Raw genomic sequence first — 16,391 nt, forward strand, 5'->3', positions numbered from 1 at the left:
CGCAAGTAGGCTGGTGGCAGCCGTAATTTAACTTTGGATTCATCAATGGTGCAAACCGATTTACCGCATTGGAAGACCAATGTACTTATTTGGTAGCTAAGATCCTTTCTACCCTTGGGAATTTTAGTTCTCACAAGGTTAGCCAGAGAAAGTTAAAAGGGGAAGGGCAACCCAGCAACAATAGGCAGTATGTGCCAAAAGTTGTCCAGGAAGATCATATTAATAAGGCACTATGGAGAGTCTAAATAAAATTGACACCCATAAAAAGAGTAAAGGACTCTTTGGAAAAAGGTTCCCACTCACTGAGGTATATGGAAAAAGAATCCACCAGTAAAGCTAAAAGTGCTGGGGTTGACACAGGTCAGGAAGATTTGTCATCACTATGAAAATCTTACCTAACAGAAGGCTGCAGGTTTACTTATATTTCGAGAAGACATTTGCCCCAAAATGCAGCAGCTAAATTATAGGACCAGGTTTGGCTCTACTGGCTAGGTTTGTGTCTGTGCCCAGATCCATTTCTGATTTTCGGCTCCTGTGCTGCCCCTCTTCCTCTCCCTGGCCCTCCTTGTGGGCGGGGGCTTTTGTGCTGCGACTGGCTTTTTACCACCGACCTTCCTCATTTTACTGCTTTGGTCTTTCATCTTGGTTTTGGAAGCGGCCGTCAACCAGAAGGAGGTTGGTCATTTGAGCAGTTTCGGGTCACCGCTACTATTGTCCATCAAGGGACTGCTTTCTTCTATACCAATCCAGCAGTCAGTATCTGCCTTGCCGTCGCCTGCAGACTTCAAGGAGCCATCCTCGCTGTTGATTTTACTTCTGGCAGGTTGGTCTCACTCCTGCAAAGACTAACTTCTTTTCCACTATCTGGGTCATCGTTGGTCTGGGGTTTTAATACCTGTGTGTTCAAATCCTGTAAACCGTATCTGAAAAAGAGCTCTATTCCACAGGTTGTTTCATATTTCCTGAACCACCTTTTCGGGTACCACCACAGTGAGTACTTACACATATGGACCCTGGGTTGGTGGGTTATTCAATATACTCTCCCCCCTCCCCCCCAAACCCACGGGTCCACCGTTGTCAGCGATTGGGTCCTGCAGGTTCCCTTCAATCATTTTCCCAAACCCTGCTTGGATGCATCTATTCCTGGGGCTGCTGGGCTTTGAACCCAACAATGGAGCTCTTCAGTATGGTCTTCCTGGTGCCAGTTGTGGCGTTCTACCACATTGGTGTGGTAGAACTGGTACGTACCTTCCTTTTCCCCATAACCATTTATTTATTGTTCGCTTGTTAGGTGCTTATAGAGCAAGCAAATTCTGTTTCAAAGCGCCCACCAACAGGGAGGGAACATGGGAATTAAACACATTAAAATATACAAACATTAAATACAGTGGAGGGGAAAAAGGACAAATCTACTATACCTTATGAGTATTCAGAACGTGCAAGTGCCGCATGGAAAAGGGCAGTGGGGTTAGGTGCTGGGGTGTCCGTGCTCGTGTGTGAACAACAGATGAGGTGCAGGTATGTTAAGTGCTACACAGCCTGGAGCCACGTTGGGTGCAAGTGCGAGCTTCCAGGGCAGAGGGTGTGCAGGGGAAAGTGCTGAAGGTAGACAAAAGCTGGAGCAATTAGGTATGGGGGGTCAAGGGCCCAAGGGATGCATAATGACCCAGGACACCAAATCACAGCAACTGTGAGATTAGCAGAGAGAAGAAGGTAAAGAGGAAAGTCTTAAGGAGCTTCTGGAATTCAAGAAAGTCCTGCTCAAGACACAGCAGGAGGGGGAAGACTGTTCCATAGGAGGGAGCCAGCTGAGGAAAATAATCAACCTCCTGCCCTCTGTTTATCTAAATGCTTTACACACAAAGGTTATGCTTATTGATTTTGTCCCGTTTGTTTATATGGGGTGCTCTGAACCTAATTGGAAAGTCCTAAAGTGACTTTGGGGGCACCTACCTGCCGCTGGACATTCTTCCCGTGCCCCAAAACACGTTCCTTTATACCTTGGCCACACCCTGCACGTACCAATAGGGCTACCCTAGCTTTGATTGCAAATGTACCATTGGAAGGTATCTGTAAAGCAGTTGCATGGAGATCAGTTCACACTTTCAAGCAGCATTATTGGGTTGACACACAGGCCAGAAATGATACACAGTTGACACAAGCAGTGTTGAAATATGTGTTTGTTTCTGTTCCTTCAAATTACCAAACCCCTTAAACCAGAAACTCGAAAAATTAATTGCTAATAACTTTTTACTCAAGTGACCCATCTGGCTGAAATTGTTACGGGCCTCCCCGACTGGAAATTGGTGAAAGATCCATTGCTCCAAAACCTGTATATCGACCTCAGTGCTTTTCTGTTGACGTCAGTTTTCCACTTACGAAAAACAAATCTTGTAATACTCCGCGACTACCACTAGATGTCGGACTATGCAGAGCATGTGATCAAAGCAGATCCACAAGCCTCAGAAATATAAATACAAACGTGGACCTGCCCAAAACTATAGTGAAGGTTGGAGATGGGCAAAAACACAGCTCTCTACAAAGTTCAATTAAATAAAAATACTCCTCAAGACTAAAGGATCTGCATCCACTTCCTTTTTCTGAGCGCGAACCACACTTAACTCAGACTTTCTAACTTTTATGTTAACCAAGAACGGGACCAAATGGATGGGCTTGTCTATTAAGAACTCGGTTACTGAGGTTTTGAATTACAACTAGGTCATGGGCTTGAAAACTGGCAGGGCTTTCAAGCTTTTGAGTCGATAAACAGAAGACAATTAAACGGGGTAACCGTAACACCTATTATTTTTACTTTGATATATCAAAAGTGTTTTGAACACAACTGTTATACAGAATCATGAATCCACAAAAGATACCCTGCGTTAAAGAGCCCCAGATAAGTTTGTCATCATACATAGCATGTGACTAAACATGCTTATTAAAAGGCAAAGAAATACAAAGTTAGCCCTAATAATGTCACTCTGTGGACATGCACTGCTATATAACAAAAGAAAAGTAAAATAAATGACAAATGTTCAGTGGCAGTAATCCAAAATACTAATGTATTGGATGGAAGTAATTTCAATAGAAAGTTCTGAACCAGCAATCGACAGCTCTAGTCAGGGTGGAACAGGACTTGGATGAGCAGGCAAGGGAGTGGGTGCTCAGACAAAGGCAAGGAGCTGTTATTGGAACAAGTGCTTTGAGTAAGGAGTGGGCTCTTGGAGACAGCTGAGGATCAGGAGACGGCCCTCCAGTGAGAAGAATGGCACACCGAAGTAGAATGTTTGATAAAGTAACCGTACATCAGATGAGGAGAGCAGTTGAATGGTCTCTAATGTGCAATGTAATGTTTTCAGAGCTAGAAAATTAGAATAAATCTGCTATCTCGGACATCACTGATGTACGATTACAAGGGGTGCAAAAACGATCATGTTAAGCTACTGATCAGCTAATAAAAGTCACTCAAAATAATATATTCTTATTCAGCCAAATATCGTGCATTCAGTGCCATTCAGCCATGAAGGGAGCCGATACACAAATCATAGTTTTACTTTCTAAAGGGCGTCATACTGCCCATTAGAAATTTAAAGGGGAATTTTCATGAAATTAAACATTGAAGCAATTACAAAACACTAACAGGCTTGACAAAAATTTCGACTCAACAATGAGCCTGGCAGTTTGCTCCATGGGGCTCCGATCTTTCACAGTCTTGCATGTTGCTAGGGCTGTGTTAAGTTAGATGTTCACATCACCTGTGAGACCCCCCCAGGACTTGTTGCTGGACTTGTGGATTATTTTTCTACGTTCCTGAGTAAGTGGGAACCTCCCCCCCCCCCCCCAATCACCCTTTATTTTACTCTCCTTTATGTGACTCTCCATACTTTATTTTGGGAATCATACTTTCCTATAACTTTTTGGGCATCTGCATTTTCCTATTGCAGGCACAGCACTTTCTGTGCAGTGTTGCTGGGGTGCCCTTTTAATTTTCTCTTGGATTCCTTTTCATCCTTTCTATAGTGCCCATTGTGAGATCAACACACCCCACCTTATGTGGAGCGCTCAGGACGCCAGGGGGGTTACACTCTATATCCCCTTTCCCACTGCTCCTGTAACATTTCTGTTACAGTGACATGCTTACAATATTAGCTGGTGGCGGTGGACAACCAATGTTAATGCAGCCGCAGTAATGCACAGAAGGGTCACCATTCATCTAGAAGGGTGACTTTTCTTTTTTAGCCATTTCAGTGTGCTTGTCTTTTTTTGTTGGTCCTCCTTCCAACGTCCCGGGAAGGGTTCTTGGTTTGATTTTTGCCTTCAACGGGAACCCTTTTTGTAGCCCATCGAAGCTCCAGAGTGTCTGAAGACAGGAACGGAGAAGTCCAAAACTCTCCAGCCCTTTGTCTACTGGCATGCCTGCCTGGAACCATTACTAACTGGGAGGCTGGCTATCCTGGAAGGATGTGCGTGGTGATTGGCTGTGTTCCTGGATATATGGCCTGGATCTGGAAGCTTAAGATAAGTCGACCACTGGAGCTGAATCTGATGAGGAAGAAGAAGAGACGATGGCTGTAGCAGATTCCTGTGACTGGAGATGCCTGCTGTGTAACAGCTGCCTGTGCTGACCCCTTCTTCCGTGCAGATTAACAAGGGGGGTCCTGGGAGTCCCTCTGCCAGACATTAGTCCTGGTTACGAGAGACTTACCCAGAGTCTTTAGCTCACTATCTTTCACAAAGAAGAAATATCCCAAACATATCAGTCTTTGTCCTGCCCTGGGGCAGTCCAGCACCAAAATGCTAGGCAATTCTCCTCTGAACAAGAGTACCAACAGAAACCCCAGACATGTGTTTCGGTCTGGTTGGACCTCTCAGTAGGGTGGATCTGTGCCTCTCTAAGAATAGTGAGCAAGGGGTCCGCGTCTGGATTCCATTAGTAATTTAGGGGGAGACTCAAAGTTACTTAAATATGCAGATTAACAAGGGGGGTCCTAGGAGTCCCTCTGCCAGACATTAGTCCTGGTTACGAGAGACTTACCCAGAGTCTTTAGCTCACTATCTTTCACAAAGACCCCCCTTGTTAATCCGCATATTTAAGTAACTTTGGGTCTCACCCTAAGTTTGGGTCTCACCCTAAGTTACTAAGGGAATCCAGACGTGGACCCCTTGCTCACTATTCTTAGAGAGGCACAGATCCACGCTACTGATGAGGTCCAACCAGACCGAAACACGTGTCTGGGGTTTCTGTTGGTACTCTTGTTCAGAGGAGAATTGCCTAGCATTTCGGTGCTGGACTGCCCCAGGGCAGGACAAAGACTGATATGTTTGGGATATTTCTTCTTTGTGAAAGATAGTGAGCTAAAGACTCTGGGTAAGTCTCTCGTAACCAGGACTAATGTCTGGCAGAGGGACTCCCAGGACCCCCCTTGTTAATCTGCCCTTCTTCCGTGCGACAGAGGAGTCCCGAATACGAATCCGACCCTTAGACAGGTGGTAAAGAAAAAAAATAAATCAGTCTTTAGAGGACCTGAAATTCGAGCCATCCCGCAACGAGCTGTGACCCTTCCTTAGCTGAAAACCACTAACACCCTGGGACCTCGAGGCTGAGTGCTGTGCAGCATCTTCCGTGAACAAATCTTGCTGAAACTTCAGTGGACTCCTGTTGGACCCACAGAAGCCAGATTCCATTCCTTGAAGTCCCCTCACCAGATTGCTGGTTCCACATCTGACCGTTCCACATCTGGTACCTTGAAAAGGGTGCCGAATCCACAGAGCCGCGAGAAGCACCAAGAATCCTTTGTTGGCAGCCTTTTCTGTCGATTGCTGCTCCACGTTCACATCCAGTGTCCTTTCTTTCTTCACCACGACTAAGTATCCAGAAACCAGGTCCTGTGCTGCTGCATCGTGAGGGCGTCGTTTGCAAGCTCTACTTCACTACAGAGGTACTGTGTGGCTAAGGGTAATGCTGACCTAAAGTCTTGTTTCGCTCCTGTGTGGCTAGGGTGGCGAATCATTTGTTTGGGAGTTTGCCTATACCGTTCGCCCAGGCCGAATGCTGGAACATATCACGGTAGCCTTCTACGAAGTCCCTGAACCCTTTCTACTAACTCTAAAGTCTGTAATTACTTGTTGGACGAGAAGGTGTCTGGAATGCTGACTTTACTGCATCTGTGCCTTATATGGACTACTGTTGGCCACCGGTGCCCCCCTTCTGCCTCTGAGAACACTCCTCTTCCACCCCCAGAATAACTTACATAAGTGGCCACGTACTTGTAACATTGTTGGTATTACTACCCGTTTACTAAAAATAGGCTGTGCTACCTTGAATTACATACTGTCATTTTAAACGTCTACGAATGTGGTCTTACTTCCCTTGAATAGCATACTGCCATTCCAAATGTGTAACACTAGGTTTGACTCACCTTGAACTGCTTACTGCTATTCTAAATGAGGTTTATAGTTTGGTTTACTTACCATAAACATTGTATTGGTTTTTATAACTTATGACTTCGAATAGTACTTAGCCTTCTAAAAGAACTCTGTCTGTATATATATAAAAAAAACTTATTTTTACAGTACATCAGTGTATAAGAGTTTCTTTAGCCCACATGTACACAGCAAGTTCCTTGTACCTCTCTAGAGCCCTCTCCCTCCTAAGAAAAGCCTGGCTGTTCTGTCATTACTACCATATTATCAGGTGGTGCAGCCTTACACTAAGTTGGAGTTTCTGTATTGCCCAAGGTATAGTTTTATAAAGTCCCTTTGGGTGGATTTAGAAAAACTTTCCCAACATGCTCCTGTTACAAAACCTCAACAAAAGACTCAAAGATCACTACAAGACACTTTCTACAATACTTCAAAGTAGTGGCTGCTGTTGCATCCTGCCAATCGACTTGGCATCAGGAATCATTTTCAACACCCAAAGGCAATGCAGTAATTTCAAATTTGATTAATGCAATGTTAGTTTGGTACCATTCCCACATGTCTTTCTTTCTTTCAATTATTTATTTTCTTTTTAATGCCCTCCTTTTCTGTCCATCATCCTTTCTCTTAGCTAGTCCTTTTTCCGTCATCCTATCTTTCCTTCATTCCACCCGTGGGTTTCTTTCAGTTTTTTCACTGAAGTGGACGTTCTTCATTCATTCAATTTTCCCAATCTTTACTTTCTTCCATCTTGCTGCCTTATTTTCTTTCAATGTTGCTTTATTTTCTCTTTCTCTCGCGCTCCCTCATTCATTTCGTTTTAGTTTTTAATTTACTCCTTTGCTTCAGTAAAACATTTCTTTGTGGGCATTCTAACAGTAAGAGTGCTGGGGAGGAAGTGGTCCAATCTCACCCTCCTCGGCATTCCCACAGCGAATAGATCACGTGTAAGCCAAGGGGAGAGAGGGCCCCCACGGCACCTTGCCTTATGATACAACAGAGATTTACCTGCGTAATATAACCCACAGCCCTGCCGATAGACGCCATTTTGTATTAGAACAGACGCCATCTTTTACTAGGCCCAAAAATCATACCTCTGCAGAACCCAGCTCTTCCACCCCCAGCGCCTCGCACAGAGCGTCCAAATCACCGCCACCTCCCTTCCTTGTCAGCTCCCCATGAGCCTTGTTCTCACGGAAGTCCAATCATTTATTGTTGCAATTGCCTAGCATCATTTCCCCAGATTATACTCTCCGCAGAACGTGAGATAGAAGCAAGCCTCTGCACAAGTGCCCATCCATCTCCACAAAACTGCCTATGCCCTTTCATGACATCATGTGTGTCATTATTTATGGTCACCCCCGGGAAACCTGCTTTCACCCACACACAGTCTGCCTGATCACCTACCGCAGACACCAAGAGACTTAATATCTCCTATCACCAGTAACACACCTGCAGTGTTCTTTTCAAAAGTGTAAATCCATTTTCCCATGCCCGCTGTGAGAGGTGGGAGGGATTTGAGAAGATTGTTTTTTATACATCTGTGCCCAAGGCACATAGTTGGGCCGCTCCGCCCCCTTATGGATAAGGGGCATCTGTAGCTTTGATTTTTACCTCCCCGCTGCTCACCTTTGTTCTTATTCGCTAAAGCCATTCTTCCCATTCTATTGCGGAGCCTCCCTTCCAATGCCTCTCTTACGCTTGGTGAAGACGATTGCACCTGCTGTATCCCTCCCACGGCTCCTTCTTATTCGTCAGTCACTCCAAAGAAATGTGGAAGGTGCACAAGGTGGTGAAGGTGCAGTAAGTTATGGAGGTGCAGGAGGAGGGAGAACTGCAGAGAGCTGGAAGTGCAAGAGGGGATGAAAGGGTAAATGTAGTGAAAAGGGCAGATGTACTGAAAGGGCTGAATGATGTGGAGGTGTGGATAGAGCTGGAGATGCAGGAAGAGGGGAGAGAACGCAGTTTGGAAGTGAACATCAGGCAGGAGGAGTAGAGCGAGTAGAATGGCTTGGGATAAAGCACCAGAACATTACCCAATTACACTTCATGCAGGATTGATAAAATCTTAGCATACCTCGTCTGTCATGCCCGCTCGGATGAGCGTAAAAAGGTACTTGAGTAATCGAATGTCATCTTCACGGTCCAAATCATCAAGGGGCATTTTCTGCCTTATGGGTGCATCTGGGTCCTGAAAGAAAACAAACATTAGTGGATGCTTTTCGCACGCCAACAACTAATGACAATAATAGGGAATAACAGTCTGAAAATGAAGCCACCCAAGACTGAGATCGTGCTATGCGACATATGGCCGTAATAAGTAAGGGATGGCTCTAAAGCCTCCCATGTGGTAAAGAAGCAAGAGTTTTTGATAACTTTTCAATGGAACTCCCAGTTTGCAGTCATAGTCGACAAAGGCTTTTACAATCTAAACCTGCTCAAATGAATTGCCCCTCTCCCCACTTTTCCAGGTAGAACCCAGGCCACGATAGCTTTGGCAAGTCGATATATACTGTGACGGGTCAGAAGAAGGACACAGACTCTAAGGACATTTGTCAATGTTTATTAAATAATGTGCAACACTTACTATCCCTATGGCGAAGGGGTATTCCCTACCTAAAGGAATAACTGAAGTGCTCTTCAGTAATCTTTTCCAATGTCCAAAATGAATCTGTCCACCATCCAAAAACCATCACATTCACACCCAATCACTATGCCAAACAAAATAAAGAGGCAGGAGAAGGACCACCCCTGATATCTGTTCCGTTATCTCTGAAAAGCGCTCTGTTGTGCATCTATACTGTTGTATTCCTCTGTAAAGCACTCCATTATGTATCTGTATTGTTGTATATCTATAAAGCGCTCCGTTGCTTCTCAAAGCTAGTTCTGCGCATTAATAAATATCATAATGACTCCCTTCTCCTTCTCGGTGCTTCCAGCACTTGTCTTCTCAATATATGCTTTTTCAATGCTTCTTGGTTACTATATCAGTTGATTCAATTCTTTCCACACATTGCTATATGTATCCTTCATTTTAGATGTGGTTTTACCTGGTTCAGGTTGATTGATCATAAAGACTGCGTTGGTCTTCAGCTCTTCATACTCTTTCTTTCTGATCTCCCACTCTTCTGTTTGGGACACAGGTTCCATCTTTCCTTCCAGGACAAAGTAATTAACTTTATTATTCACTTCTTCGGGTATCTCTGCTTCTTTTTGTCTTTTATTCAAAACACTTAAGGTTATTAACGTCAACGTTTAGTTTTTCTCACTCTCCTTTGCCTCCCTTTTCGGGATCGTTATTCCTTTTCTTGTATTTGCACAGTTCGGTTTTAAAAAGGCTATCACATTTCGATTCGCCTCACCTTCAGTGATTGTTCTCTTTCTCAGACGGTCACCGTTCACATTCAACAAGAATAGTCCACTTCCATTCAATTCTCCTTCAGAGAATGGTATCGATATCCTCCTTGCCTTATCACAGTTCGAATTAAATACATTTTCAGGGTTTTTTTTATTAGTACCGAGATGAGTTATTTGTGTTGTATAATACTCGTCCATGATCTTCTTGTGCCTACTAAGACCCCAGTTACCTTCGGTCTCATTAGGAAATGTCTTTGGCAGGTCCTATTTGTCAGGCAATGGTTTTGTTTCTCCATCGCACTATTGAGCCGACTTCCTCGGCTTCAGTCGCATATGTTTGTCGCTCCTCCTCTCGATTATTCAGAGTCTCAATGGGAAGCTGCTCCATTTGTTGCAGCAACAATTCTCTTGCGGTCACACCACCACCAATTCCCAAGCCCCATTAGGCTCATGCCTTTTCAGGCTTTCGGTTGGCTTCTCAGCATTCTCTCTCCTGCTTTCCAGCAGATTTGGATTTCACAGGCTCTGTGGCCTCCTGCGGCTGTGCCTCTTCCCAAGTTCGCATTACCAGGGTACCTCACCTGCTTGGATAAGTGTTCCTCTCTTGCTTCTAGTCTCCTTTTTGCTTTGTACTTTCCGAGTGGTCCTCTTTCAATCTAATCGTCTGAGAGGATTGATAATTTTTTCTTAAAGAGACAGTTTCTCTTTATTTGGAATAATACCATTGGTTATCTTCTTCGACCCAGTCCTTCTAGTTGATAGGGGATGACAGATAAATATATACCATCATGTTTACTGATGAAGGGAGTTGGAACGTGACTTACCTAGAGGGGGAGTCGCTCCCGGTGAGGTTCCACTTGCCTCTACCCCTAGCAAGGGTGTTGCGGAGCAGGCTTACCTCCAAAGCCTCACAGGGGGGGGAAGTCACCCCCTTGGGGAGAAGGGATGAATTCCCTCCCTTACAATGCATTTCTCCTCAGCCATGTTGGCCCACACTAACAGATTCAAGTAAAAATAGAAGAGATTGTTTCTTTTTAGAGCTGGCCCCAAATCTGTGGAATGGTGTACCACATGGATTCAAGAGTTATTGTTCGTTTATATATTTCTAATGCGCACCAAACCCAGGGGTAACAAGGCGCAGCAGTAAGAAAATGCAAATGCAAAGCTTACAAAGTTACGTAGTTGCAGGTCAGGTTACAATGAAGTATATATATATATATATATATATATATATATATATATATATACACACACACACACACACACACACACACACACACACACACAGGAAAGTTCCCAGAGGGATATATATGGGATACATTACTCACCGTTATCGTATTTCTGATGCTTGTATCTGCTTAGATTCACATGCTGTGCATAGGCCGACATCTAGTGGAAGCTGCGGAGTATTAGTTTGTTTTTCGAAACTCGAAAACGGGCGTCAACACAGGACATGCCAGTAATACTATCCTTAGTGTGACGTCCACTGTACCCATGATCGCTCACGCGTGTAGGACCCTCAGATTGTATTTTGTTATGACATGAGGTAGCATGAGGAGTAGCGCGAGTACAGATTATCCAAGCAGAGAGATAGAAAGATAGGACTACAAGCATCCATGCGCCTTGTCTCAGAGGGGAGGAAGGGCGGGCGCATTTGAATCTAAGCAGATACAAGCATCAGAAATACGATTACGGTGAGTAATGTATCCCTTCTGAGGCTTGTGGAATCTGCTTAGATCACATGCTGCACATAGATTAGCGAGCAATATTAGAAGGAGGTGGGATGTGAGAAGGGTCATGAACAAATAAATGTCTTAGAACCGCTTGTCCCACTTGAGTATCTGTCTTGGAATGAGTGTCAATGCAGTAGTGCTGAGTAAAAGTGCGAATAGAGCTCAATGTAGCTACTTTGCAAATGGTGTCAAGGGGGAACATTTGCAATGAAAGCCAGAGTGGTGTAACGCTCACCTGGTTCCCACGGAGGCGCAGATCCTGGCTGGACAGTTACCGTGTCTTCAATTGAGAAGCGCAGGACTCGGATGGTTCTCTGGACCGGACCTCCTCTTATGGAATGTCTGACTTGTAGAGTAAGGTGTCTGCAGGCGGAAGAAAAAGGGATTAATGGCTGGTTGTTGGTTGGGCTTCTCCTCCTTATTCGTTTTTTCCCTGAGGCCGCCCAAAGTCTGAATGAGCTCTCACCTTAGATATGTAAATGCTGGGCTCTCCATCCTGCGACTGATGCAGGGGCGCTGGGTTCCAGTTACTTCACTGGGATTGCTTTAAGTCTCTTGTAGCCTCAGAGGGTTTAAAGCTGCTGAAGAAGCGATGCCGTCGTTTTCTGCACGAGCGGATGCTGGTCGGTTTGTAAAGTTCGAGAGCACCTTTTAATGAAGTCTTTGCCTTTGTTTCTTAGGTGCCGAAATGCTATATGCTGAGCATACGGATGCACGCAAGTATGAAGGTCCGTGCACGTGGAGGAGCACGTAAGTAATATGCTTGCTGACAGGTTTATTCGCACCTCTTAATGTCTTTTTCTTGATTTGCAGGTGCGGAGATGCAGCAGAAGAGGAGATGGCGAGGAGCGCACAGCTCCGGTAAGTGAAAATATAATTGTGTCCAATTTCCCCCTTTTTTGAACTAACCAGAGTTCTTTGTCTTGCAGGTAGAGGCCGCGGGATTCGGGAGATGCCGTGGATTCAGGTAAGTAAGCGCGGCTGCTAAAACGTTGCCTTTTGCTAACCTGATGTTCCTTTGCTGACAGGTGCGGCCGGAGACTGGATCCCTGGATGGTAAGTGAAGATCTGACTTGTTTTCACAGGCTGGAGCAGAAGATATCACTAGAAGACTGGAGCTGACTCGGTGAGCGTCCTGCTGCAGATGCAGAATAACTCGAAGCACATTCTTCCAATCGGGTGTGGTTTAAATAGTGTTGAGGTGATTAGGTGTCTTCCTCCTCAGCCTCGCCCAAGAGAAAAAGAGTTCCTGTGTTCCAGAGTCAAGGAGTGATGCCAGCCCCACCCAGGTAAGAAAGTAGTTCCAGATTGGAAAAATAGTCCCACCCAGCAGAAGGCTGGAGCTTCATTTTGCCAGGACTTGTGAAGGTGAGTATGCAGCATGATCTGCTACAGGTAAGTCCACCCAAGCACCTTTACCCAAAGTATGAGCCCGGCACCTCTCGCGCCGGGACCGGTGATTCTTATGAGCCTGGTGCCAGCGGCGCCAGGACATGGTCCAGAGGGCCCCGATAGGGGTCGGTTGGGACCAGGGGTGGGGGTTGTGAGCCTGCTTCCGGGGATGTTGGGCTTGTCCTGACTCCTTGGAAACAGTGCTCATGACAAGTGGCCCCAGTGCCTCTAGTTCAGAAAGGGAGTAACATAGCTGGATACAATTGACTATCTACTTCGAGATTGCACCTTTAGAGACGCGATCTCCCTCTCTGCCTGTAGCTACGGAGACAAACAGTTGGTCTGTTTTCCTTAGCGGCCTGGTCTTGTCTACATAGTAGAGGACCGCTCTTCGCACATCTAGAGTGTAGTTTCACCTCAGCAGAGCTTTTGGGTTCTTGGAAGAAGGCTGGAAGCTCAATGCACTGGTTAACGTGGAATTTAGAAATTAATTTAGGTGAGAACCTAGGGTGTGTTCGTAGAACCAGTTTATCCTTATGAACAGTAAAGAAAGGATCCTGCACTGACAGAGCATGAATTTCACTGACCCTTCTCATGGATGGAATGGCTACTAAGAAGGCAGTTTTATAGGTCAGGTGTTTGAGACTGGCTTTATGCATGGGTTCAAAGGGTGGGCACATGAGCTTAGCAAGCACCACATTAAGGTCCCATCCTGGTGGTGGGTTTGAAATTGGAGGGTGGAGTCTCTTTACCCCTTCCATGAAGGCTTTAACCACTGGTACTTTCCACCACAAAACCTTGTTATGGGAGGTGGTGTAGGCTGACAGCGCTGCCAGGTGTACCTTGAGTGAGTTAAATACCAAGCCTGCGTCCAGCAGGTGGAGCATGTATGTGACAATCTTGGAAGGAGTGCAATCAACCAGGTTGATTTGCTTATTCTGGCACCAGATAACAAATCTTTTCCATTTATCAAAGTAACAGTGCCTCGTGATAGGTTTCCCAGATTCCTTTAGGATGTCCATACATCTCTGTGGTAAGTTGAGATGTCCAAACTCTAGGACTTCAGGAGCCATGCTGCCAAGTTCATTGAGCTGGGTTGAGGATGCACTGTTTGACCTTGGTGCTGGGACAGTAGGTTGGACCAGCACAGGAGTGGGATGGGTTCGCACACCGCTAGTCTGGGTAAGTGTGGGAACCACGGTTGCCTCGCCCACATGGGAGCAACTAGGATGAGCGTCATCGATTCCCTGTGCATCTTGTTGACCACCTTCCTCATGAGAGGGGTTGGTGGAAAAGCGTAGGCAAACATCCCTGACCAGTTCATCCACAGGGTGTTCCCCTTGGAGTCTGGCTGAGGGAACCTGGATGCGAATCCTGGGCATTGCCTGTTTTCGCTTGTAGCGAATAGGTCTGTAGTGGGGAAACCCCACTGTGAGAAGATGTCTTCTACCACTTCTCTGTGTAGACACCATTCGTGTTCTTCTGGGAGGGGATCTCTGCTTAACGCGTCTGCTGGTGAATTGAGATCCCCTGGGACATGTTGAGATGAAAGGTAAATGTTCTGTCTGAGTGCCCATGTGCAAATTTTCTGGGCAAGCCTGGTCAGATTTGGCGAACGAGTCCCTCCCTGTTTATGTAAAACATTGCTGTCGTACTGTCTGTTAGGATCTGTACTGACAGGTTCAACAGGTGGGGTTCGAACGCTCGAAGCTCTCTGAAGACTGCCAGAAGCTCTAGAAAATTGATATGATTCTTGGCCACTGAGTGAGACCAGAGACCCTGAGCTGTGTAGTGGAGGAGGTGTGCTCCCCACCCTGACAGGGACGCGTCTGTAGTTACTACAGCTTGTACCTCTGGATCGTAAAAGGGTTTCCCCCTTGACAAGTTCTCTCGTGTCTACCAGTGAAGACTTAGTACAAGTGTTGGCGAAACGACCACTAGATCGTCCCACTGACCACTTGCCTGAGACCACTGTTTCGCCAACCATTCCTGCATGGGTCGCATGCGCAGGCACGAGTGAGGGACCAGGTAAATACATGACGCCATCATGCCTAGCAAACGCATCGCTTTGCGCACCCTTATCTGGTGACCGGGCTGATAGAGGAATTTGCAGTAGTAGATTCCGAATTTCTTTCCTCTGATGGAAAGGCCAACCCCTCTGTTTGGAGGTGCTTGGCACCAGGCTTGATTTTTTCCTCGTTGATGGAGAAACCCAATTGGAAGAGGAGGTTGATCGTTCTTTGAATGTTTGACCTGCAAATTACTGGGGTCTCCCCCGTGATGAGCCAGTCGTCCAGGTAAGGGTACACTGGGATTGCCTCCCTGCGTAGGTGTGCCGCCGTCACCACCAGTACCTTGGTGAATACCCTTGGAGCCGAGGCTATACCGAAGGGCAGCACCTTGAACTGATAGTGCTGACTGTCCACCTTAAAGCGCAGGAATCTTCTGTGCGCTGGGAACATGGAAATATGAAAATAGGCATCTTTCATGTCCAATGTTGCCATGTAATCCCCCCTTTTTAGGAGGGGGATTACCTCTTGGAGAGTAGTAATGCGAAATTTTTCGGGCTTGACATACTTGTTTGCAGGGCGTAAATCTAATACTGGGTGCATCGTCAAATCTTTTTTTGGCACAAAGTAGTAAGTTTAATAAATAACCTTGTTTACCTGGTTGCCCGGGACGAGTTCCATCATGTCCTTTGCTAGAAGAATGACAATCTCCTCGAGGAGGATCTTTTGGTGGTCCAGGGAATGTATTTTTTGTCGTGGAGGGTGGTTCTCGAGCAGTTCGATGCAGTATCCTGCAGACAGCACCCATCTGTCCAATGTGATCCCTTCCCATGCTTGGGTGAAGTTGGAAATGCGCCCCCCTACTGGGGATGCGCGAGAAGGGACCTTGAGTGGAAAGTCACTGCTTTGCGGGAGGCGTACTGCCTCTACCTCTACCATGGCTCCCTTTGTTTCCTCTGCCGTAACTCTGGGTAGTCTGCTGGTCGTTACCCCATGATGTACCCTGTCCCTGTGTATGATTGGAGCCCCTTTGGGAATTTTGGCCACGTGGGCGACGAAAATTACTATTACCTCTTTGATTAGGGGGCTTATTTGTCAATTGCCCAGGGACTTCAGAGTATCATACTCGTCTTTGGCAGTTTTTAATGCGTCCTCTACCGCTTTGCCAAACAGAAGATTAGGTTCCACCGGCATGTCAATTAGGGATGCCTGGGTCTCGGGTTTAAAGCCCGACTGTCTTAACCAAGCATGCCTCTTAATGACAGTGCTCTCTGCTATGAGTCGGCCAGCGTTATCAGCGGCGTCAAAGGTTGCCTTAAGGATGCAACCGGACACGGCTCTTCCCTCCAACGCGATTTGGGCCAACTGAGCCTTTAGTGGTTCTGGTGCAGAGTCAATGAGGGCAGCTACCTGCTCCCACTGGTGGCAATTCTAACTTGCCCGCAGAGTGGTGTTATCATCATTGCTTGGTACGCGGAAG

At 46.1% G+C, this 16,391-nt stretch overlaps 1 protein-coding gene across 2 annotated transcripts in view; it reads right to left on the reverse strand.

Moving 5' to 3' along the window:
- The window catches only part of NUP107 (nucleoporin 107), a 790,450-nt gene that overhangs the window by 417,495 nt on the left and 356,564 nt on the right, over positions 1–16,391 (reverse strand). For both annotated transcript variants that reach the window (XM_069629720.1, XM_069629721.1), the window contains one exon: positions 8,498–8,611. In XM_069629720.1, coding sequence (XP_069485821.1) covers positions 8,498–8,611 — 114 coding nt within the window. The remainder of the gene's footprint in view (positions 1–8,497; positions 8,612–16,391) is intronic.

Source organism: Ambystoma mexicanum, chromosome 12, assembly GCF_040938575.1.
Source record: "Ambystoma mexicanum isolate Mex_15411 chromosome 12, UKY_AmexF1_1, whole genome shotgun sequence".
Lineage (NCBI taxonomy): Eukaryota > Metazoa > Chordata > Amphibia > Caudata > Ambystomatidae > Ambystoma > Ambystoma mexicanum.